Source organism: Salvia splendens, unplaced genomic scaffold (genome assembly GCF_004379255.2).
Source record: "Salvia splendens isolate huo1 unplaced genomic scaffold, SspV2 ctg374, whole genome shotgun sequence".
Taxonomy (NCBI): Eukaryota; Viridiplantae; Streptophyta; class Magnoliopsida; order Lamiales; family Lamiaceae; genus Salvia; species Salvia splendens.
The window spans coordinates 1-25,603 of NW_024599020.1; the positions used below are offsets into that span (position 1 = coordinate 1).

The 25,603-nt window shown below is 39.1% G+C and overlaps 3 protein-coding genes and 2 pseudogenes across 3 annotated transcripts; 3 read left to right on the top strand and 2 right to left on the bottom strand.

The window, feature by feature from the left end:
* Nucleotides 1-99: 99 nt before the first annotated feature.
* On the top strand, nucleotides 100-3,686 carry LOC121789961 (annotated as a pseudogene).
* Nucleotides 3,687-8,708: 5,022 nt separating this feature from the next.
* LOC121789959 lies at nucleotides 8,709-11,062 on the top strand (annotated as a pseudogene).
* A 348-nt stretch (nucleotides 11,063-11,410) lies between these two features.
* Nucleotides 11,411-12,855, bottom strand: LOC121789964 (DNA polymerase delta subunit 4-like). Its single transcript, XM_042188282.1, has 2 exons — nucleotides 12,609-12,855; nucleotides 11,411-11,526 (listed from the first exon to the last, which is right to left on the bottom strand). Exons 1-2 carry the CDS (start codon nucleotides 12,754-12,756, stop codon nucleotides 11,411-11,413), a joined length of 264 nt encoding a protein of 87 aa, XP_042044216.1. The 5' UTR covers nucleotides 12,757-12,855.
* Nucleotides 12,856-12,985: 130 nt separating this feature from the next.
* On the top strand, nucleotides 12,986-16,289 carry LOC121789962. The gene is made up of 2 exons (XM_042188281.1): nucleotides 12,986-13,479; nucleotides 15,398-16,289. The coding sequence occupies exons 1-2, from the start codon at nucleotides 13,055-13,057 to the stop codon at nucleotides 16,032-16,034; spliced, it is 1,062 nt and encodes a 353-aa protein (XP_042044215.1). The 5' UTR covers nucleotides 12,986-13,054; the 3' UTR covers nucleotides 16,035-16,289.
* Nucleotides 16,290-18,124: 1,835 nt separating this feature from the next.
* On the bottom strand, nucleotides 18,125-19,897 carry LOC121789960 (cysteine proteinase inhibitor 6-like). The gene is made up of 4 exons (XM_042188280.1): nucleotides 19,684-19,897; nucleotides 19,398-19,617; nucleotides 18,894-19,039; nucleotides 18,125-18,521 (listed from the first exon to the last, which is right to left on the bottom strand). The coding sequence occupies exons 1-4, from the start codon at nucleotides 19,888-19,890 to the stop codon at nucleotides 18,387-18,389; spliced, it is 708 nt and encodes a 235-aa protein (XP_042044214.1). The 5' UTR covers nucleotides 19,891-19,897; the 3' UTR covers nucleotides 18,125-18,386.
* Nucleotides 19,898-25,603: the final 5,706 nt, after the last annotated feature.

A 25,603-nucleotide genomic window follows, 5' to 3' on the forward strand; every position in this document is an offset into this window, starting at 1 on the left:
GAACTTCTCTTTGTGATATGAGTCCCTTTTGTTTTTTGTTTCATATCTTTTTTGTAATTGACTCATAGTTTGGCATTTCCCATTGTCTTCTCTGTGCAGCGTAACTGTGAAGCTCTAATGATGCTTCATAAGAAAGGTTTACAGAAAAAGAATTGTTCAATAGCAGTGGTTTCTACAATTTTTGGAGACAAAGAAGATATTGCATGCTCGAGGACAATGACTTGGTAGATTGGGGATGAAGCAGAATTGAATGGGTTGTTAGATAGTGAATGTTATGACAAATCCCAGAAAAGAGCAATTGCATTAGGTTTAAACAAGAAGCGTCCTATACTTGTAATTCAAGGGCCTCCTGGAACTGGAAAGAGTGGGGTGCTCAAGCAACTAATTTCCCTTCTTGTTAAACAGGGCGAAAGGGTACTTGTCACGGCACCTACTAATGCTGCTGTCGACAATATGGTTGAGAAGCTATCTGATATTGGAGCTAACATTGTACGGTTTGGTAATCCTGCAAGAATATCACCTACTGTAGCTTCAAAATCTTTGGTTGAAATTGTAAATAATAGACTTGTAGATTACAAATCAGAATTTGAGAGGAAGAAATCTAATTTAAGGAAGGACCTTAGTCATTGCTTAAAAGATGATTCCTTGGCTGCTGGAATACGTCAGCTTCTCAAACAGTTAGGAAAGGCAATGAAGAAGAAGGAGAGGGAAACAGTACGAGAAATTCTTTCAAGCGCTCAAGTTGTGCTTTCCACAAATATTGGAGCATCTGACCCTATGATTAGATGCCTTGACTCATTTGACTTGGTAGTCATAGATGAAGCGGCTCAAGCCATCGAACCTTCTTGTTGGATTCCAATACTTCTTGGAAAGCGTTGTATACTTGCTGGTGACCAGTGCCAACTTGCGCCAGTGATCTTATCTAGAAAAGCCTTGGAAGGTGGCCTAGGAACATCTTTATTGGAAAGAGTATCAACATTGCACGAAGGGGTTCTTGCAACGAAATTGACGATACAGTATAGGATGAACGATGCAATAGCTGGTTGGGCTTCAAAAGAGATGTATAATGGACAACTCAAATCCTCTGCCACTGTTACTTCTCATCTTCTTTCTGATTCTCCATATGTTAAGGTAATATTGCTCTATAACAAGTGTTTAATATTTTTATATTTGTTACAGAAGTTACATTGGTACATTTATCTTAAGCATGTGGGAGACTGACACTGATCTATACTTATGCAGCAAACATGGATAACACAATGCCCTTTGTTACTGCTTGACACGAGAATGCCATATGGAAGTCTTTCTGTTGGCTGTGAAGAACAACTAGACCCTGCTGGAACAGGTTCCTTCTACAATGATGGTGAAGCGGATATTGTCGTACAACATGTGTTTTCCTTAATTTATGCTGGTAATGGCCTACAAGTTACAAGTGTCTTCTCATTCAGTTAAACACTTTTGATTCCATCTGACAACATACCACCCACACACTAAGAACTAACATCGGCATTCTTAAATTCCCCAACAAAATTACTTGGATAAAAACATACAGACTATATGCTTTTGAAGAAGTCGGGCGCTTTTTGAGGTGGTATGAAGTGAAAGGTCAACATCTCAAGTTGATTCTAAATATAACCATTAAAAGATGATACATCATAGGATGAGCTTCTCTTGAGAATGATATTTACTTAGCAATGTAGGGGGTAAAAAAACACTTATAGCATTTACGTAAGGCAATAGTTGGCATGATTCATCTTTATTTCCTTTCAATTAATTGTGTTACATGTCAAAGTTATTTAATTCTACCACACTTTCAAAGAAGCCCTTGAGATTTTTATTTTGGACTAGAACTTTCACGATACTAGATTTTACATGTTGGTTTACAGAAGAAGTATTCGCCTCTTTAATATAAGTTTTCAGTTGTAGTAGCATTATCTTCTAGTTCTGATATGATATGAACTCATCTGCTTGGAAATTGGTCGTTGTTGTAGACCGGATTTTATCATAGCTCATCCTAGATATATATTTGAAGGATGTTAATGCAGATGAATTAATATTGGAACTGTTTTAAATGCATAAATTTGAGAAATTACTTGTATAGTAATTATTGTAGATCTAACAACAGTTCCATCCGTCAAACTCAAAAGGCAATATCAGTCTAACTATTTAGCAGCTAACAACCAATGTAATTTACAAATATCTTATTCATGACGTTTCAAATACTAACTATTTGTAGGTGTTAGCCCAAAGAGCATTGTAGTACAGTCTCCTTATGTTGCTCAAGTCCAACTACTAAGAGACAGGCTGGAAGATATTCCCATTGCTGCAGGTGTTGAGGTTGCGACAGTTGATAGCTTTCAAGGCCGTGAGGCGGATGCTGTGATTATATCAATGGTAAATTTTATTGGACTGATTATATTTATTTAGTGGCGAAATGGTACATAGCCTATTTGATATTGTCTTTATCTATTACAACAAACATACAACTAGAAAAAAGTTTAGTATTGTGACATAAGATTAGCAGCCTATCCTTCAAGTAGAGTACATGAATCTATAATTATCACTTTTTTCTGCTACCGAACAATTAGAGTGGTTATGTCGGAGTTCTTTGTCGCATAATTAACTATTGGTCATGAGACATGGTGAGATATATACATACTTGTAGGGAAGGGGCCATTCAGGTATAAATGGCTTCACTTATGGTGCTTGGTAGATGCTTAACTAGTTGAGTTAGCTAAATAATGCTTCTCCTTCATAATGTGATCGTTAAGGTATCATATTGTTGGAAATAAGATGATTTTGTGGATTGTGTAGTTGGTAAAAGCCAATTTCAAAGTAACACTGCATTTTTCCTTTCCTTCTTTGAGTTGGTTTTGTAATACTATTAACTAATCTGCCATTTCTCAAATCAAGTTACCTTGTTATTGTGTTGGTGGCGTGTCCGTGTGTGACTGGAGAAAACATATTAATAGACCGTAGAAGAATAGACCGCGTCTTACAAAATCTTTTTTGTTTAGTTAGACAGTCTTCCACTTTCCAGTTTATTAGAGACATGCATATACATGCTCGATTGATTACTGCAGCACCCTGTTGAGATAGATGCCGAACTTTAACCTTGGTATATGTAACAAATGCAAACTTAAGAATTCAAATAGTAAAAAGTCATGGCATTTGTTTTCTCAGGTTCGCTCAAACAACCTCGGAGCTGTTGGGTTTCTAGGAGATAGCAGACGGATGAATGTGGCGATAACCAGAGCACGTAAACATGTGGCAATTGTTTGTGACAGCTCCACGATATGCCATAACACGTTCTTGGCAAGGTTGTTACGGCATATTAGATATTTTGGGAGGGTGAAGCATGTGGAGCCAGGTGATTCAGGAGGATCTGGCCTAAGCATGAATCCAATGCTGCCATCAGTTAGTTGAAAAAACGAATCCCCGTATAGTGCACGTCTGTATATAAAGGTATTCGAGCACGTCCTCAAAGCAATCCCCGTATATGCTTATTCATTGCTGCTGCATCACTGCGCTTGCGGTGTTCCGGTAGAAGGACTTCATGTTGGGCAGCAGCCCCATTTAAACTCATTTCCCTTTGAATATAGGTAAATGCAGCATCATGTTTGTAATTATTTATGTAGATGCACGACAATTTCTCTAGTCAATATACAGTAATTTCTTCCTATTCAGCTGCATTCAACTTGTATTGTCTTATCCTTCACATCTACTAGTTTTTTCAAAAAAATAAGGGGATTGATTATCATTTTATATAGTCTATGCTGCCTCATTTTGTAACAAAACCAAAATGGAACCATAAGCTGCAACAGCATCCTGCTTTGGCCGTTTTTTTAATTTCCTTTTCATATTTTCTTTTTATTTTATTTTCCTTTTTGAAGTTTCATTTTATGTCAGAGAATATTAATAGTATTATTTTATACTCTCTCCATCCTCAAAAAATTGACAAATTTATAAATGATATTAATTTTAATGTGCAATTGGTAAAGTAAGAGAGAGATGAGGAAAAGCAAGAAAGAGAGTAAAAAGGTAATGGAATGAGTGTTTTGACTATGTTATACTCCCTCCGTCCCGGGCTACTCGCCCCTTTCCTTTTCGGCACGGAGATTAAGGAATGAGTGTATAGGAAAGTCAAAAATGACGGCTGTAGGTGAAAATATTTACTAAAAATGGAAAGAGTGCAAGTAACTTGGGACGCCCAAAAAGGAAATAAGTGCGAGTAGTGCGGGACGGAGGGAGTATTATTTTGACTTTAACTTATAAGTTCTTATACATATACACGTGATTTTATAAACTATACTATAGTATTTTGACTTTTAACTTATAAGTTTATCTTTGATTTCAAATGATATAATGAAACTACCAAAAAAAAAGAAATAAATTAGGCTAATGTAAAGATTAATTAAAACTAACTACTTTCTAATTATATTGCCAATCACGGATGACAATTTCTGGCACGATACGATAACTCGATACGAATTTGTCGAAATTAATGGGTTTGGGTCAAAGCTTATTGGGTTCGTGTCCTCATCGGGTTAACCCGTTAAGAACACGAAAATTCCATGTCGTGTTCGTGTCGGGTTTGGGTTCGGGTTACCCGTTAAGAAATAATATTATAATATTATTAATTTTTAGTATTTTAAAAATTATAGTATTTTTTATGTTGGATTTCGTTGGATTCCAATCGTGTCGGGTTCATGCCATTTTCAGGTTTGAGGGTAGTAGGTCGGGTTCATGCCGTTTTCAGGTTTGAGGATAGTAGGTCACGTTCGTGCCGTTTTCGGGATTTTCTTAACAGGTCGTGTTAGTTGAGTCATGTAATTAACAGGTTAACCCGATAACGACCCAATATGCACGATTTGTTACCCCTACTGCCAACCATGCACACCACCAATTAAGCTGCCGCCACTTCCCATAACTCATAGTACTGCATATAGTATTATTGTTATTGGTAAAATGGTAAAAGGTTAATTTTGTTGGGCCCTTCACGTGGATTCATCAGTTCAATACTCTTGCTATAGTATCAGCCTTGGGAATGACATTTTTCATTGTTGTGTTCTGGTCCGGTTACAGATACTACAACAACCGAGAGCTAAGAACAAATTAGACGTGCAAAGTATTCGTTTAAAATGTTTCCATTGTGGGCTTGTTTTGTCCCTCTTAGCCTTGTTATAGCTACGGGCCACACATTCTTCGACGTAGAGGCCACGAGCCTATCTGGATTATTTCCAATCATCTTGCTCAACCATGTGGTTGGATATATAGTTTTTGTGGTCGCAACATTCTCTTGGTTTGTCATCAAGAAATTTAGAGAGGGGAACAAGAACAGAAGATGAAATTGATCAGAATTGGCATAGGGATATTTTACTGCGTGTCCTGTTGCCTTATTGCTTGGAAGAATAAAGACTTCATCCCCCCACCAGAAAGTATATTGGCTGACCCCACAGTACCTGTTACTGGGAGATGTTGATGGCTTCGAATCATTATACAAAGCTCAGATTTCCGAAAGTCTGATGAACTTTGGGCCTAGTTTTGAAGAGTTGGCGAGGGGGTTGGGAGAACTCGGGACCATACTTTGCATAATCGTATGGCCGACCAATTGGTTTCGGAAACATTTAGAAGATAATCGACACAAATGTGAAGAGGTTGCAAATCTGTTTAGCAGGATACTTGATGCATATTCGAAGGTGCGTACGAAGTCCAAAATATCTTATGTGGAAAGTGAAATTGAAGCAGTTCCAACACTGGCAGTAATGGATGGTCCCTTCCATTGAAAACACACGACGTACCATATGTAGATAATACCTAGTCTATATAAACCTTGTAATTCATGTAACACACGTGAATATAGAATGATCTAATCTACCGACTTTTAACAATTGGTATAGAGGACACATTACCAGTGGGAGACGAGGAAGCAGCCAATAGCAATCAGGTGATTGAAGGTGCTGGATCGTCTGAGGAAGCAGCCAATGCCAATCAATTGATTGAAGGTGCTGAATCGTCCGAGGAGGCGGGCACTATCAATGATATTTGAACATGTTTCCCCTTAAGGGAATGAGATGGGGAAGGAGATGGAGTTGATATCTCTTTAGTGTATGCGTGTTAGAGCTTGTTTATAGTAGTTATATTGGTATGATTATCATTTAATGTTCATTTTGTTGCATTCCAATCCGTCTATTAGTTATGTCAAACACTGTAGTAGCTGGAATATTCACATATAAAAATTCATCGGATTTCTTTGTAAAAAATCCATGACTTGACTTACTAGTTTTCTATCATCAATAGATTAATAAGCAACACCAAGTCTTCATCATCTAATACACAGCATCAGTAGCAGGGTGGGTTCATGCATGCCAACATTCCGAAGTTGGGATGCCACTGAATATAATATATTTAATATATCCTCTTTAATTTCAGACAAGCATACAGATTCTCTCTCATTTTCAAGAACCCCAGAAACTCCCTGCAAGATCTCCAAATTTACTTCATCTAACAATACCCATTCACCATTTGTCATGCCTTTAATGAAATCTCCTTCCACAGATGAAAAATAAAATAGCAAATTATCTCTAGTTTTCAACTATATCTACTACTTAACAAAGCTATCCCTTGGTGTGGCCTATGTGGACAAATACCTTTCAAGACCATCAAGAATATCATAAGTTTGAACTATGGCTCTATAATTGAAACTACAGACATCCTCGTTTTGATATCATGTAACTGTTTAAAAAGGATTCCGATTTTAAGCTTTTTTGTGGCCCGTTGTCGTTAAAAGAAGCTGAGTTTAGTTTTTTCTAATTCTAGATCACAATTTAGGCATGGAAGAAAATATTACAGAACAAGGGCGGAGCCAGGAATTCAATTTAGCAGGGGCAAAAATAAATACACAGAAATTTTAGAAGTTTGAGGTGGGACATTTATAAAGGAAATTACAAAATTTTAAAAATTCATTAACAAATTAGTATAAACTAATTATATTGAGGTGGGACAATTGCCTCTTATTCCCTCTAAGTGGATCCGCCCCTGTTACAGAAGGAATGCATAATGTTAAAGTGTTATGATGAGATTAGGAGCAGTGGCTAATTCAAGATTTTTCGTTTGGGGTACAATAAATAATTATAGCATTTCGAAGCTTCAAACTCTAATCGATTCTTTTTATATTCTTTAATTTGTTTTCTCAATCATAATTGATTATTTTATTTTATTTTTTTATTAAAAACATCATAAATATGTGCATCGGAAGAAAACTGGAAAGATAAAAAATTATTACTACTATATATATTATGACTAAACAATATAGAATTAAAATACATTAGAATATTTTTAAAAAGCTAAAATAATAAAGATATAAAATACTAGTATCTTTTAAAGATTTAAAAAACAGAAAGAATAAATATATGTGTGAATTGTATAAGTTTCTATAGTATTAAAATATTTTTTTAAAAATTAAATGATGAAGGTATAAAAAATGCTTTTAAAGTTTTGAAAAAATAGAAAAAATAAATACATATGTGAATTGTGTCGGTTTCTAAATGCATTAGAATATTAAAAAAACGAAAGAATGAAAAGTATAAATATGCATGAGATTTAATAAAACAAAAGATGTGTGCATTAAATGGATTTATAAAGAGATTTGAATAAATAAAAAAAAGTAATACAAAAAGGACTATGTAGATGGCACTGAGGAGAATCGAACTCGAGCCTTTCCTACGAAAGAAGGGCTGATTAGGGTTTAGGACGTGAATTGTTAATGAGTATACCCAAATACATTATGAACATAAGTTTTGGGGTACAATGGTACCCCTTTCCCATGTGGCTCCCCACTGATTAGGAGGAGGAGAAATTATACTCCCTCCGTCCCTCCCAGACGTTTCTTTTCGGCATGAGATTTAAGAAAGTTGTATTTAGTGAGTTAAATAAAGTAGAGGAAAGAATAAAGTAAGAGAAAGTAAAGGAAAGAATAAAGTAGGTGTAATTAGATGTTTTGTTTTTAACCAAAAAAAATGACTCAAGTAACTTGGGACAACTTAAAATGGAATACGACTCAAGTAACTTGGGACGACGGATGGAGTAAAAATTACTCCCTCCGTATTCAAAAAATAGAAACATTTGAAACGACACGGGTTTCAATGCACAATTTGTAAAGTAAGTGAGAAGAATTGGTAAAATAAGATAGAAGAAAAGAAAAATGAGTAAAGCAAGAGAGAGGAAGAGAAAAAATAGTGAAAGTAGAGTTAGTAGATTGTGAGATAATGTACTAAAATAGAAAAATTCTGAAGTTTCTATTTTTAAGAAACGACTAAAATGAAAATACTGTTATTTTTAAAAAACGGACAGAATATATCTTAGCATTCCATTTGCTGCACTTGTAATATATATATTTTGTTGAGACTTAACTGAGAAAAGAATGACTACCGATGATGGTCTCTGGTTTGGAAAGGGTAAGAGAAAGAAAATGATTTGGGCAGTGATATTGGTAAGATGATAGAGCATAAATTTATGTTATCGTTGAATACAATGGCAATATAGTAAATATCAAATCCATGGGAATAGTATAGATACGAATTTGTGTTTGCACACACACCACTCGATTCACCTCCAAATATCTCAACCAGCCAATACCCAATAGCTGTTGGCCTCTCCCTTTTCCCATATATTATCCCATTTATTTTAAATAACCAATAATATTACTCCATTTCCATTGCTTTTCTAACAAATCATATTCAAATAATTCTAATAATAATAACAAGAAGAAGAAGAAACAACAGTCACACATATACACACCTCACCTTGAGCTTCCCCCAAACAGGTAACCTAACTGGATTTCTTTCTCCATTGTTATTTTTCTTGTTTTCATTTTTTTTATTTGCGAATTCATCGATCTTATCCAACTACCAATAGCATGCATATATATTTGTTTCTTAGCTGAAGGCGAGTGAATTATGGTGTGGTGATGATCATGGCCACTGCCGTCGTCGGACTGCACACCGCCACCGGAAAAAGCCTCCTCCGCCTCGGCGCTACCTCCTACTACTCCGATCTCTCCGCCGAAAGGCTCAATTGCTCCACAGATCCCTCCACCACCACCTCCTCCTCCTCCTCCATCAATTTCATCTCCTCCTCCGGCGATAAATCGCGCTCACGACGCCGCCCGCACTCCATCAAAGCCCTAAGAGATCCTCACCCCTGCCTCTCCGATCCAGATCATCTCGTCGATGCGGTGCTTCTACTGCAGAAATCTATGCTCGAGAAGCAATGGAATCTCGCCCCTAAAACTGAGGTCACTTGTTCCGGAACATCCGCCCGCCGCCGCAGGCTGGAATCCACGAAGAGAGTTGAGAAGCCGATTATGAATCCCGAGCTTCTTCGCAGAGGCTATGTCAAGAGCGACCAGCTCCTCACTCATGCCCAAGTCGTTCAGCTCTCGCACAAAATCAAAGCCGGCCTTGCCTTGGAAGAGCGGAGGGCCAGGTTTTAAAAAATAGTGATTCACATAGCATTATTATGTTTTTCATTATTGTGTTGTTGTGGTTGTTGATGTGATCAATCAATCCATCAGGCTGAAGCAGAGATTAGGCTGCGAGCCCTCGGATGAGCAGCTTGCGGCCTCCCTGAGAATGAGCCGTGCTAATCTGCAGTCGAAGATGATTGAGTGCTCGCTGGCCAGAGAGAAGCTGGCGATGAGCAATATCCGGCTCGTCATGTCTATTGCTCAACGATACGACAACATGGGTGCTGAAATGCCTGATCTTATTCAGGCCGGACTCGCGGGATTGAGAAGTTTGATTCCTCAAGGGATTCAAGATCTCTACCTACGTGTATTGGTGGATAAGACAGGGTGTTTCGAGAGCTTTAGTCGAGAGCTCTAGAACCCTAAGGCTGCCAACGCATTTACACGAAAGGCTACTTTGATCAGAAATGCAAAGGCTAGGCTTGAGAAAGAGAGTAACTCCATCTGTTGATTGAGTATGCCTAGCTATTGGTTTCCATGTTTTAACATCTCAGATCTAACATGTCATTTGATGCCTATTGCAGAGAATTGCTGAGAGTCTCAACATGACTGAGAGGAAAGTGAGGAATGCTACTGAGGTATACTAATGTTTTTTTTTATTTATGGGTCATTATTCAATTTCAAATGGATTCTGCATTTCCATCCTAATAACACTATCTTTACAGGCAGTCAGCAAGGTTTTCTCTCTTGACAGAGAAGCATACCCCTCTTTAAATGTCTTCCTGGTGAAACTCTTCATAGCGTAAGTACACGATCATATCTTCTTCATATTATGATTTTCTGTTTGATTCTAATATTAAGTGCTTATGCAGTACATTGCAGATACTCACATCGAGAATAACCCATGGACTGGAGTCGATGAGTGGGCACTTAAGGTACTAAAACCCCAGAAAAGCTCTTTGAATATGATATTACATTAGAGATCCCTCTTTGTCCCTCCTAACTTTAGGGGGAAGCATAATAAGTGTCAAAATTTCGTCTTAAGTTAGGATCAGTTTCATTCTTTTATCCTGCTCCTTTCCTTTTGGATGTGAATATGTTCTTCTTATGTTAAGTGAAAGACCAAAATGAACCAAAACATAGGGGAAGTAAACATGGTTTGTGTGTTTGCAGGATGAAGTAGATAAACTTATTAGTGTGACGTTGCGAGAAAGGGACAGGATATTATCCGTCTATACTATGGCCTAGATAATGAATGCCTCACTTGGGAAGACATTAGCAGACGGTATGGACTCTAGCCAAATGTGTTCCCTGGCTTGATTAGATTGATGATGAATTGACTGAACCATTTTGTTGGTAAATTTTCAGCATAGGTTTGTCGAGAGAGAGAGTAGGCAGGTTGGGCTCGTGGCGCTGGAGAAATAAAACATGCTGCCAGGAAAAGCGGATTGGAGACAATGTTGGTGCAACACTGATAGCTATAAATACTGAGAGCTTAATGTATATATAGAGCAGAAAAGGACGTTATAGATGAGGATCATATGCCATTTTTACACAATATTCATAAGGATGTACTTACAATTTTTAGACATGTTAGATCTCTGTCTGATGTCTATGATTTCATACAACTACTAACCATAATCACTTCACATTGCCAACACAATGGCTAACAATTGTTAGGAGAAGCTAGTGCTGCCATATGCGAAATAATTGAAGGCTGGACATACGTAGAAATAGTTGAGTTAAGATAGTAGATGTTGATACATCATACTACTATAGACTGTTTTAGCTAGAAAAAACCAAATTCCTAGCTCCCAACACATAAAACAAAACAAGCACTAGGCACACAAACATCATGTGGATGGCTATGGCACGACCATCCACCCAAGCATAGGCCATTAGCTTTTTCCATCCTGAGCAGATTTTCAACTTGCGCGGGCGGGTTTAGACCAAATTTATTAGCTCGCTCCAGCGATCCAGACGGTTCATCCCTATGCAGGGCCCATAAGCCATGTTCATGTCAAATTGCCTCAGAACCTCCTCTTTCTCATCATACTCTTCTGCATTATGTCAAAATGCATTGCATCAGAAATTATCTTTAACCAACCTCTCTTTCAGAGTAAGCATTGGCACTGCCTTGTGTCATCTTTTGAATATAGAAAGCTTTGTTAATTCCACAAGTATTGTTCCATGAAACACCCTGTCTGCCATCTTAGTTTCTAAGTAAGTAGAAAATTGAGAAAAGAAGGTAACAGTGCAATCTGGTTTTAAAACATACTACTGTAACAGAAATACTGTAAAAACACTATAAGAAACAATTGCAAACTCCATGAGCCTCTTCACAATATGATTCTTCAAAAAGTTTAAAAACATTTTCAATGCTAGTTATATAAACTCAAAAATCACACTTAGATGGAGGCACTAACTTAATTTAGAATTAACCTTATTAAGTTAGTTAGATTGTTGACCTAATTTAATTAGTGAAATTGTCTTATGAATTAGCTCAATTAATCAGCCATATTTATGTAAATATAAATGATTTGTATTTAAATTAATTTAATTAGTTGATCCAAGAATGGTTTAGTTAATTAAATGGATTCTGTCATGTAATGAAGTTACCTCGTTTGCTTAATGTACTAAGCAAAATTCTGTCATTTAATGAAGTCTTGTTCGTCATTTAATGAAGTAGGAATACTTATTATAGGTTAATGGAAATGTATAAAAGGTAAGTGAACAAAAATATTCTTTTGAATTTGATTTGATAAATGATCGGAACAAAATCACCTTTTGACCTGACATTTACATTCAAATGAGTTTGGTATAATAATTGAAAAAAACTTATGATTTTGCTTGAAACTTCAGCAGATAGTTGAATCTCCAATGAAACTGCCATAAGAATGTTGTATTTACAAAATTCAAAAGGAAATTCTCAAAAAACATGGAGGAAATTTTAATATAAAATCAGAAAAAAAAAACTTCGAAACACAAAGAAAGCAATTGAATGATCATTAGCTCTTTGTCATAAGGGTGAAAAGCTTAAGAAGGCGTGACTGATAAAAAATTAGGGTTCACGCAATCGTTTGGTTGCAAACAAATGAACAATAGGAGTGAGTAAAGGAGGCATAGTAGGAGAGGAGGTGACCTTGAAGATCGAGAGTAGCATGGGAGATTAGAGCCGGGGGCTGGACAACGTCGGAGCCGAAAGAGGCGGATTTGTTGCTCTTCTTCGCCGCTCCTGGCTTTCCTTTCTTTTTCTCTCGGAAAAATCCTTTGACCCCCGTCGACGCCATTGATTTGATACTGATCTCAACCAGGAGGTTACGGTGGTGGTGGTGGTGGTGGTGGTGAAATTTTGAAATTTGAATTGGGGGATTAGGGATTCGGATTTTGTTTAGAGAAGGGAAATTGCAGAAAAGCCCTCCGATTTTAGATAAACTACAAGAAAGTGCTTAAATGGGCTTCACTTATAATGGCCCATATGAGCTAAGGCCTAGCCCATTTATAAATGCTTCCCTGGAAAGCTAAGCAAAGGCAATTTAATTGCTTTCTTCTCCGGCGCCATGAATGAATGAGGCATAGCTCATTACAATGGAAGAAAACAAGGCACAGCAGCAGCAGCAGCAATTGTTGCAGCAACAGCTGCTGATGCAACAGATCCAAAGGCAGAAAGATGCCATGTCACGGTTCCCCTCCAACATCGACGCCCATCTCCGCCCTCAGGGTCAGGCGCAGGCTCAGCACCCCTCTCTTCTCCAATCCCGCCCTCTCACTAACCCTAACCCTAATCCTAATCCTAATTCTGCTCCCCAACAACCGAATCAGCTCCACCCCAATCCCAACCCAAACCCTAACCCTAATTCCTCTTCTGCACCGACTACTGTAATTAACCAGCACCAGCAACAACAGCAGCAGCAGCACAAGGCTTCTCTCCAGCTTGCTTATCAAGACGCTTGGCGTGTCTGTCATCCCGACTTCAAGCGCCCTTTCTCTTCCCTCGAGGATGCCTGCGAGAGGTTTTCTTGCAACTTAAATCTCTTTTCATTTCTCGCAAACTGTAATACTATTGTGGGTGTTACTTTCATTTCTTCTTCTTCGTGGTTTTGCATTGTGAATCGAGGTCTGTATTACCCTGGGCATAAAATTGGAGGAAATCGGGTTTATAGGCTACTTTGCCTTAAAATAACGTAAATGTACCCATTTTGTTATCTATTCCATAAAAGGGAAAAACGCCACTCTCGTTGGCGTGTTTTAAGTGAAAACGCCACCCGTATTGGCGTTTTACAACGTATATGTCGTCGTATTGCATGTACGTCGTGGTTGGCGTTTGAACGAAAAACGTCAATCCCACTGGCGTGTTTCAAAAAACGCCAATTCGGGTGGCGTTTTTCATGCCTTCCGCCGTGAAAAAAAGACCAAAAATTATCCCAAGTTATACACGCCAATGGGATTGGCGTGTTTCAACCTTTCAAGGCAAACTTTCGTTCAGGCATTTCATCAAACACTTGGAGGGAAAACTTTCGTTCAAGCATTTCATCAAACAGTTGGTTCAAATAATAGCTCAGATGCAGCGCAACATGGTGATTCTTCCGTAGCAGGTTCGCCTTCTAGACTTGCTCCAGTTACGAAGATTGAATATATGGTTGGTTTACATGAAGGTTTGGTGGAAATAAAGTCACGACTTTGTGGAGAATCATCCAATTTACAAGTTATTTCAATCGTTGGAATGGGGGCATTGGTAAAACTACTCTTGCAAAGTGTGCTTACGATGATCCACTTATGGTGCAGCATTTTGACATCCGTGCTTGGGTCACAGTATCACAGGACTACAATGCAGAGGCAATCTTTTCAAGCCTCCTAGCTTCCATGGAAGAATTCAACACAGAAAGATCTGAGCGGAGTAGTGAAAACGCCAAACAATCCCTATGCATACCTAGTGGTGCTCGGTTTTAACCGGACCAGCGGTTATGAACCAGAACCGGACAGTTTAGAAACCATGAGCATCATCACTATGCATACCTGCTCTACACTATATCTAGTACAGAGATCACTTTCAAAAAGCAAAAACTGCCACCAAACACAAAGAAAGATGATCACTACCTAATTTACACATACCTGCTCTCCAAGTGTTTGATGAAATGCCTGAACGAAAGTTTGCCTTGAAAGGTTGAAACACGCCAATCCCATTGGCGTGTATAACTTGGGATAATTTTTGGCCTTTTTTTCACGGCGGAAGGCATGAAAAACGCCACCCGAATTGGCGTTTTTTGAAACACGCCAGTGGGATTGGCGTTTTTCGTTCAAACGCCAACCACGTCGGCGTCTTTCAACGTACATGCAATACGACGACACATACGTTGTAAAACGCCAATACGGGTGGCGTTTTCACTTAAAACACGCCAACGAGAGTGGCGTTTTTCCCATTTATGGAATAGATAACAAAATTGGTACATTTACGTTATTTTAAAGGCAAAGTAGCCTATAAACCCCATTTCCTCCATAAAATTGGGGAGTTGGATGATTACCTATTTATTAGGTGTTCTGTTGTATCCTCATCTGCAATATTAGACCCATAAGATGCAATGCATAAAAAGCTAATGTATTTATGGTTGTTCAGTGCCATGCCCTTTATTTGGCTGATAAATCATTGAGCTTTAGATCGGGCATCCCCGACAAATGAAACCTAGTAGAGTTAAAAAAATTGAACCAAACTCGCTTTCTTTTGAATTGGAATGTTATTTGCCCACCTATCACTTCAACTATAAGGAAATGAAAACGGAATATAGGGGATAGTGTAGTGGGTACTCTTCTTTAGCTTCTCTGATGGTATAGGAACCTGAATACGGGCAACCCACTGCTGTGCTTTTATAATTCTTACTGGGAGCATAACCACTACGGATTTTTGAACTGTTTTCTCTCTTGAATTGTGCATAGGCTATTACCATACCATGTCGTGGCAGATTATGAAGCAGAGGAAGATGACAAGATCCTTGATACAGCCACCACAGGCCAAATTCTTTCTCGCTCTCAGCAGTGGGACAATAACATTGCTGCCAAAGTAGCAGAATTCACAGCTACATTCGAGAAGCAAGTCCTGGCATTCAACATTATTTCCCGCAAGCGGGGTCTTGGGGAGTTTCGGACTGAAGAAAAGTTGATGATGGAGCAATTCCTCTTACAAGAGGAGAAGCGGTCACTGCTGGAATTAAGGGCGGAAATGGATTCGAGGCAAAAGGCTAGTCGAGAAAGTCATGAAGCAAATATGCGGATGGCAGCCGTGGCACATGATCAAGCTCGTGCAGAATCACAAGTGCATGCAGAAATTATGGCCCGGGCTCCGATAAGAGGAAGTGCACTTGGTTCTCGTGGTAATAGCACGATTTCTGACATGGGTGAGCAGGAGCAGGATTTCCATCAGGATGAAATTATGAATGGGTGGGGGAGCAATGCACAGAAAGATGATAGGGAGCCATCTGAAGACTTTTTGAATGATGATGAAACAGAAAATGGAGATAATGCTTTGCAAAGCGAGTGGCCTGAAGGAGGTGAGTTAGATCTGAATGCAAGATAATTTGTTCATCTTCAGAATAACACAGCTCAGGGTTAATAGTTTGAGGCTTTAATATGGCACCACACCGTTCATTTCAATCAGCATTGTGTTATTGAAATAGGCTCGAGTTCAATCATCTTTGTTGTTTTCTTTGATATTATAATTGTGGTTGTTTGTGAGTAACAAAAGAGATCATGAAAGGATGTATGTTGTTGGTCTTTCCTTGTATATCTTTCCTTTTTTGTATCACCTGATAATGCCTCTATTTCCTCCCTAGCTCTCTCTCTCTCTCTCTAAGGTGATGTTTTTCTACTTGAACATACAATGATGCATCTGATTGTTAGAAGGTGACTAGCTGAGGTTTAAAATTGGCACTTGGCACTTGGCACTTGGCACTTACCATGTCTCTTTTGAATGGAGCCCCCTTTTTAACATAGGTTTGGCAAGCAAGCATCACTATATCTCAAGGTTTGGCGATTTTTGTTACACTGGTTTCTGATTAGTTAGAAGACTGATACTTGTAATTTTAAAAGTGGTATTGGTCGAAAATACTGCCAACTTTGGATAAATTTTGGTTTTTTTACTACCATTAGTTGATAAAATCATAAATTTTAGTCTGGTTTAAATTCATGCGACATATTCAAACCTTCGTCACATTGTGCGTGTAACATGGACAGTGATCGGCGCCTAGATGGCGCTCGGCATGCTTTGTCGTGACGGGCTGCGCCGGACGCCGATCGGCGCACAAATTGGTGCGTGCTGATCGTGCGCCGATCAATATTTTTTCTTTTCAATTTCACTTATAAAATACCCTATTCACATTTAATTTTTTTCACCCAATTCTCACTTCTCTCTTCGACTCCCAATTTTCTCACTTCTGTAACAAATGGCTTCCGATGGTGAAGACCCAATAGATGAGCTCGTTTCGCAAGCCTTGTGGGAAGGGACAACGCACCAATTGGAACGACACATGCAGACAGAGCTGGAGGCGGCGGTCCCTCGACCGTTCTGGCATCGATGGACAATCATCCGCGAGTCCATGACCACGTCGGAGGCTACCCAACTGTTGTTTGCTGACTACTTTGCCAAGGAGCCACGATGGGGGGCTGGCGTTTTAGACTGCAGCAAGATCTTTTCGTGCACATTGTTAGAGCATCCACAATAGCGCCTAGCGCACTGCTTAGCCGAGCGCCGGCGCTAGGCGATCTATTGCAGTCGCCTAGCGGATTTCGCGAAAAAAAACCGCCTAGCGCTCGGCGGTTCCACGGCGCTAGGCGGTGCGCTAGGCGATCCGCTAGGCGCTATTGCAGCGTCCGGATCGCCTAGCGCACAGCCTAGCGCGAATTTTTAATTTTTTTTTGTTTCCGAAACACTATATATACGCGACTTGCCTGTCGTTTTCATTCGCACCACTTGTATTAACGAGTACTCTCTCTATCTAAATTTCTGTACAAGATCAACAACGATAAATGGATCTCAACAACGAGCCTACTTCAGGGAGTAGCGGATCTCAAACTCCCCCGATCCCCGTGGGAGGTGGATGGAGTCAGATGCCCCCATACTACAACATGTACCCGTGGCAGCAGATGATGCCCGGTATACCAGCGGGGGCGACGAGGAGTGAATTATTGTACTTTTTTAAAAATTATTGTAATTTTTTTTAATTATTGTACTTTTTTTAAATTATTGTACTTTTTAAAATTTTAATAGTATTATTAATGTTTCCCGTATATGTCTCGTAAATTAAATTTCGTATATTGTGTGATTGTTAATTATTTCATTTTGTATATATTTGTTAATAGTGATGTGGATATTATGTGGTTAGGCTATGACTGGGCTATTGCTGGACTATTTGCTTGTTTTGATGATGTGGCAGGAGGATTTTTAATGTTGATGATGTGGCAGTGGCTAGGCTATGGCTGAGCTATTGCTGGGCTATTCCTATTGTGGATGGCCTTAACACGTTGTCAGCACGTTACGTGTCGTGCTAACAAGCAAATAGCCCAGCAATCGCAAACAAGAGTTGAAAATAATAGACATCATCGCTAACCAAACTTTTGAGAAAAAAACAACCGATCAAGAGATAATAATAAAAGACACAACATCCAGTCTGGAGTAAAGTAGCAACCGAACAAGCCTTAATAAGTGATAAGTTCCTACTCAAAGTACATAATCCAGACACAACAAAACAAACCAAGAGAAGTTGACTGAGACATACACGAGTTGATTATTACAAAACCTAAAAACAAACCAAACTAAACTAAACTAAACCAAACCAGACCAAACCAACATGAGTACAAGTTAGAAAAGCCTACACAAGTAGCGGTAGTCAAGTTTGGAGTTTATAAAAGAACATTTATGCTAATAAAACAGTTAGTGATCAGCATCCATCTTATTCAATTGGAAACCACCTTCATCGTTCTTATGCACCTCAACCTTAAACTTCTCCTCTTTACCACCTCTCTTCACTTTCAGAAGCATGGCAAATTTGGCAGATGATTCAACAACCTATCCAGTGGAATTAAGTTATAGACACATTAGTTATATAAAAGTTGGCAAAATGAAAAAAATTACATATGGATTCGAAGAATGAGTTGAACTTGTCAGCATATATACTATCAAGCAACATATCCAGTAGCAAACATCATCATCGGTAAGGATATTTACTGAGTAAGCACCGAAACAATGATGCCACCACCTTGAACTTCCATGTGCCAAAGAAACTCATTATCTTATCTAAAAAGACTATCGATTAAAAACCCCACGGAGACCTACATCTATGAATTAAAAGATTGTGTGCTAAATGGAATTTTCGAGTGCCACAATCAACTTTTGAAAATTGCTACTTAATACAATACCAATCAATCAAAGAAAACTCACCTCTGCATTAGCGTGTACAATCTCACTAAGTTCATAAGGAAGTAAAGAGTTAGATCTCTCCTGGATGGTCTTGACAGCATGGTGAGCAGCATCTTGAACAACAGGATCATGCACCGGCACTGATTTCCAGCCAGGCACATCGTCTTCTGTAGAAGCAAAACCCAAGTCTTGGAATTTCAGGACTCAATTTCACACATATATCTAACCAACATGATTTGAACTACATAAAGAAATTATCAAATTTGATTCAAATAATCAACCCCTCAGTGTTCAATAGCAATGGGTAGTGCTCAAAGGCACATGAATAGTGTCAATGCTTAACTTCCTAATGTTTAAAGCAGTAGTGAATAGTGTAAGTTGGGATGCCCTTAGAATGTTCCTATTGGATTGAATCTAGTGGTACTACAATTTACTAAACTTACAACAGTATCAAAGGAATTGATAATCTGAAACGGAGAAAGATGCAGAAAATTTGAAAAAAGGGGAAATGAATTAGGTCGGTACCCTTCTTAGCACCGAGATCGGATGGAGTAAAGGAAGGAACATCGCCAACATGTTTGAACTCTTGAAGCTGCATAAAATCCTCCCATGGTTTAACCCAGATTTTGGCCTCATACAGTTTCTTCTTCCCGGCGTCGGTAACTTCGAGGGTAAGGTGATGGATCGTGCCAGCGACCACTTGCTCTTGCGCCTTGACGACCCTGACTAGCTCAAGCAGCATATTCTGCCACACACAATATATGTGTCAAATTGAAGAGGGAGAGAGAAGTGGGGGGAGTGATACTGATACCTCTTTATTGTTGTGGTGATCAACGGCAAATTTGGCGAGAGAGTGGACATCGGAGTTGGAATCGCGTGGAGCGCCGAGAGTAGCCATGTTATCGGTGGGTTGATCGGAGCAAAACCCTAAATCGGAATGGGAAAGAGAGGAAGAGAGGGAATGGGCACCGAGTAAGAAAAGGAAGAAGAAACAGAGGTGTGTCATTGTCAATTGCATTTGAAGATTGCCTAATGCAAACGCGTGTTTTTATTTACGCCTTCCTTTCCCAATTTCTTTTGTTTTCTTTTATTTAAATCACACACTTCAAGGAAAAACGTTCGATTATTTATTTATTAGTGTGGTCAGAATCTTATTATTTCCTCTTTTCCATAATACTCATTCCGTTGCTTAAATTTTATCTCTAATCCATCCCACAAAATTTGAAAGACAAATTACGCCACACAGGGTTCGAACTCCTTTTCCTTCGAACTCCTTTTCCATAATACTCATTCCGTCGCTTAAATTTTATCTCTAATCCATCCCACAAAATTTGAAAGACAAATTACGCCACACAGGGTTCGAACTCGAGACCTCCAGGATGGACGCGGTATCCAGCACCCTTTACCGCTAGGCCAAGGGGCTTGGATAGGAGTGAGAAAAAGTGGTTGAGTGTATTAATTAGAGAGAAAAAGTTTCCATAAAAGGAATCTTATTTGGGACATACTAAAAAGAAAAATGTGTCAATATATAAAAGTAGGGATCACTCTTTATTAACTTTTTTAACACACTTTCAATTACATTTTTTAAAACATGTGACGGTCAAAGTGTACAAAATTTAAGGGACGAATGGAGTATATGTCACACTTTGATGGCATAGGATTTTTAAAAAGGGATATTGACATCTAATATAATAGAACTTTCAAAAAGTAAGGTTTTTCCCATTAACTTTGAAATTGGCTAATAATATCACGACCTTTACCCTGAGTTTGCTATTTTCCACCAATGGAAAAATTCCGGCTATATTAATAGATTGAAGAACAATTTTAGAGGGTGTACTTCAAGAAAAACTATATTCAAAGATTGAAAAACTTGAAACTCTCGAAGTTGTTGTCGAGAAATTACGAAAAAAAATTCGTAACATAAAATTGTTTGCCTTAATTTTTGCATTGGTGAGAAATAACAAACTCAGGGTAAAGTTCGTGATATTGTTTGTCAATTTCAAAGTTCGTGGGAAAAACCCAACTTTTTGAAAGTTCCATGATATTAGGTGCCAATATCCCTTAAAAATGTTATTTCATACTCCTTCCGTTCCATAGTAGTGGAGTCATTTTTCTATTTCAGAACGTTCCATCATAGTAGAGTCATTTCCGTATTTAACAAAAAGTAACATTTTTTCCTTTACTTACTTTATTATCTCTACTTTTCTTTCTTTCCTACTTTTTTATCTTTTCACTTAATATTTTTAATATCTTTTTCTTAATATCCGTGCTGAAAAAATAGCAACTTTACTACTATGGGACGAATGAAGTATATTAAATTGAAGAAGAAAACAATGTATTTCTATTAATATAAAAAATACTTTTTTAAAAAGAAAAAATAATACTCCCTCCGTCCACAAAAAATAGACCACATTGTGAATGACGCGTGTTTTAATGTGGAATTGCTAAAGTAAGAGAGAAGTATTGTTAGTGGAATGTGAGATCCATATTACTAGTAGTGTTTAATTGTGTTAGGTAGCATATGTTGGGTCCTATTTCAAATTTGGTTTATTTTTTGTGGACAACCAAAAATGACAAATGTGGTCTATTTTTTGTGGACGGATGAGTATTTTTTTACGTGATAAATTAAAAAACAAAGTATGAAATTTATTATAAAACGTGCAAAGTTAGATGAAAGATGTTAAGGGTGTTTCCCTTAACAAGCACCGGCGGCGAGTTTCGCTCGGCGGTGAAGATAAATTTCCGGCGACCAATAGGCTCGACGGACGATGGCAGAGTTTCTGTGCGCGGGAGTCGCTCCCGTCGGGCAGATAACTCGGCGGCTGATAGAATACTCCGGCTTCCAATTAGGATCGGCGGAGGGAATCCAAAGTTAGGATTGGAAAACACACGTTATCTTTGGTGGAGAAAATATTTCATTAATTGATTGCCTGAATAAAAATGATAACAATCGATCCTATTTATAATACTAGAACTACTACCCTAACTTAATGAACAAGAAACAAATATAAGAAAAGATATGCAAAACCATAATATATCTAAACTAAATAATAATAATTGCAGACTCGTATCAACCCCCCCACGGTTAAAATCCACCTTGTCCTCAAGGTGGAAACCACGAACCAACGACGAGAGTTGACAGCAAAAGCTATTGCGAAGCGTCTCCTCCTGGATCAAATACATATCGAACAGTTGAATGTCTCCCTTTATCACCTCCAAGAATGCTCAAATATGATGTGTCATTGCACGGAGGGATGAATCGTGTATCGACGTCGAGTGATGTCGAACGATGAACAATACTTGGAACATCGCCATCAAAGAAATCCACATAGAAATAGGCAGTTCTCCTTACACCAGTGCAAGCATTTCCTCTCTTAAACCAACAATTCGCAACATCCATCGATGAAAGTTGAACAACATTGAACGATGCGATTATCTTCTCCACTGCACCAATAGAACCATCCTCCTCTTTATCTTCTAGCAATGTCTCCTCCTCTTCACCAATCTTCTCATCATATACCCCAACGAGCCCTTGCAGCGTCATATTGTCAGTCTTGACGATCTCTTCCATGGCCTCGTCGTTTGGAACATAACTATTAGCGCCCCCATTGTGAGCAACGCTGTCGGGAACATCCTCAGCTAGATTATCGTCATCAATATTCTCCTCAAACATTGCATTCACGCGGGCGAGAAGGGCGGCTTGCTCCAATCTATAAATACTCAGTTTCTCGTTGTAATCACTTAGGGCGGCTAATTGACTGGGCAAGGCGAACGAACCATGAGATTGGGAGTATTGGGTAGACCACGCTGCTTCCCCGAATCAATAAACTTGTTGGACTGTTGTGGCATGTGCGTGAAGCCGGACCGTGGGGGGCAACGACAGTCAACGGAGCTGTGCCGTGACTCAGAAATTGGTCGGAGTGCGGTGACCGGTATGTAGGCTGCTCGGTGCGGCCATGATGAAAATATTGGTGTCGCCTCGGATACTCCTCAAAACCCTGTCGCTGACGGTGGTCTATGCGATCGTCCCACCCCCCTTGATCCCAATTGTTAGCAATGGTTTGCGGATGGGGTTGGTCGTGAAAGCGCCCCTGATACCTCGCGTTAGGATGTTGTGGAGGAGTTGGTCCATCTGCGAGTGGGAGCGGCGATGGGTCTCACCATGGTTGTCCTGCACTTCGATGCTCTCCCCGGTCGGGAGCTGGCTCAGGTCGTGGCGGAGCCTATGATCTTCTGATACAACTATCCGTGGCATCCCACTTGTTCTCCAACTTATCAAACGCAGCCAGGATACGATCCAGCTTGGCATGAATCTCTTTGTCGCGTGCGGTCTCTGCTGTTCTAGGAACAGCCCAGCAGCTGTACCTGTCCGGTTGGTCGAGCGGCTGCTGTGGGTGGTCGAATTGCGAGGGCTCTCCTCCCTCGGCCTTCCAGGCTCCTGGAACCCGTTTGGGGGGCGGCTGAAGGCTGTTAAATCCGTGTGGCAGCGCTTTGTGATAGCGAAACTCCAGATCGGGCAGCGGCTGTGTATGCTTGTGAACGAAATGGCGATGGTGATTGTGTGTCATGATGACGGATCGAGGCGTGGCTATGGTGGATGATGATCGTCTGACTTCAATGCGGCACGCGGGAATCCTTCCCGTCGGGCGTTGCAGAAGTAGAGTTGTCCGGCGGATAGGCGGGACTCGACAACCAAAGCAGTTGCTGTGCGCGGAATGGTTTCCGTCGGGCAGCGATGTAGCTTCGGTTCGAGATGGTGGGAGGGTAAGCTCTCAATGAAAGCACCAATTGTTAAGGTTGTTTCTGTTAGTGTTTTGTATACTAGAAATCACCTTTCAAGTGATTGGACACTGTAAAACTCTAATTGTTATTTTCTAATAAATGCAACAGATTATTTTTTGTCATAATGTTGTTATGTTTTACATTTAATGGTTGTTTATTGCATATTTAAATGTATAAGCAAACGTAACAAAGTCTAAGTCTTTGTTTTAGTAGACCGGTTGTGGGCGTCGTCCAATTTAAGGTAACACGGTCAGTTCTAAACAAAGAAAAATAAGAATTTCACAACCTAGATAGCCCTAGACTACCTATCGCGAAAGGTTGCAATGTCAGTCCGATTATTTCTAAGCCTTATTGAAATAAGATGACGTTGGTGTGGTATAGCACTGAATGGATCTAACAGTAAGACGAGTCTTTATGCTATCTACTGAAAGATGAGGTCTTGATAATTAATTTCTTAATCAATGTACGTTAGCATTGAGCATACGATATTGAGTATCTACTACTTTGACTTACCAAAGATGCGGGTTTTTCGTCACCCAACGATCCAGGTATATTGAGTAGTGGTGATCATTATCTAGCGGTGCTAGGATTGCTATTATGTTGAATCGTGCGCGAGGAGAGTCTTGTTTGATAACATCCACAAGAGGAGCTCGAAACAAGGTTTTATTATTCGGAACCTAGCTAGTTAGAGTTTAATTACTCTATGAATAATAAATAAGAGTTTGTTGCTAAGTCCACTCTTGGAAATTAAAATATGTTAATTAATTAAGTCCATAGCAGACAATAATTAATTAATGGATGTTTCTATCTTAAGCGCGGGAAATAAAAATTAAATGCAATTAAAGGAAACCCGGAATACTTGTAATTTCGGATTTGGAAGGCAGTGCAATATTACTTCTGTAGTGGCTGCTTGTAATATTCGAATATAAGCTTATAATTGTGGGTTCAATTTAATTAGTAAAAAGCTAATTGGGTGAGGCCTGATCCAAATTCTTCCTTAGATCCCTGACTGGGCTCAATATGTGACTTATATAAATAGGAGAATAAAGGAGACAGAAAACAATTTTTCTATCAAAATTTTTGTCCCCCTCTAGAGAGAGAGTTTGAAATTTGTGCTTCCTTCGTGAGCAGTTTCTGTCTTCGTTATTCAAGTCCTAGTACGTTGGTGATATTTGTCCACACAAATATCAGCGTATAGTCCGGGACACCAGTCAGAAGGTCCGAGGTCGAGTACTGAAGATCTTCACGTGGAGAAGACGCAAGCTATCTTCGATTCTTGATCGAATCAACGAGGTAATTTGGCTAACTCCGTAGTATGCATGTTTTAGAGATTTTATATTCTAAAGCATGATTTTAATTCAAGTTATGAGCATAATACATGTGATTATTACGCGAATAGAATTTGTCTAAATAATCTGCTAAATAGATCAAATTTATGTGATCGATACTTCATGCACGCTTCCGCTGCCAACCCCTTCAGTTTCCCTTAACAAGCACCGGCGGCGAGTTTCGCTCGGCAGTGGAGATAAATTTCCAGCGACCAATAGGCTCGGCGGACAATGGCGGAGTTTCTGTGCGCAGGAGTCGCTCCCGTCGGGCAGATAACTCGGCGGCTGATAGAATACTCCGGCGTCCAATTAGGATCGGCAGAGGGAATCCAAAGTTAGGATTGGAAAACACACGTTATCTTTGGTGAAGAAAATATTTCATTAATTGATTGCCTGAATAAAATGATAACAATCGATCCTATTTATAATACTAGAACTACTACCCTAACTTAATGAACAAGAAACAAATATAAGAAAAGATATGCAAAACTCTAATATATCTAAACTAAATAATAATAATCGCAGACTCGTATCAAAAGATTACTTTTTCCATAAGACACCTCCATCGGTGCCTGACTAGTGAGGATCACAAAATAGCAATTAAATACAAACACTTCAAAA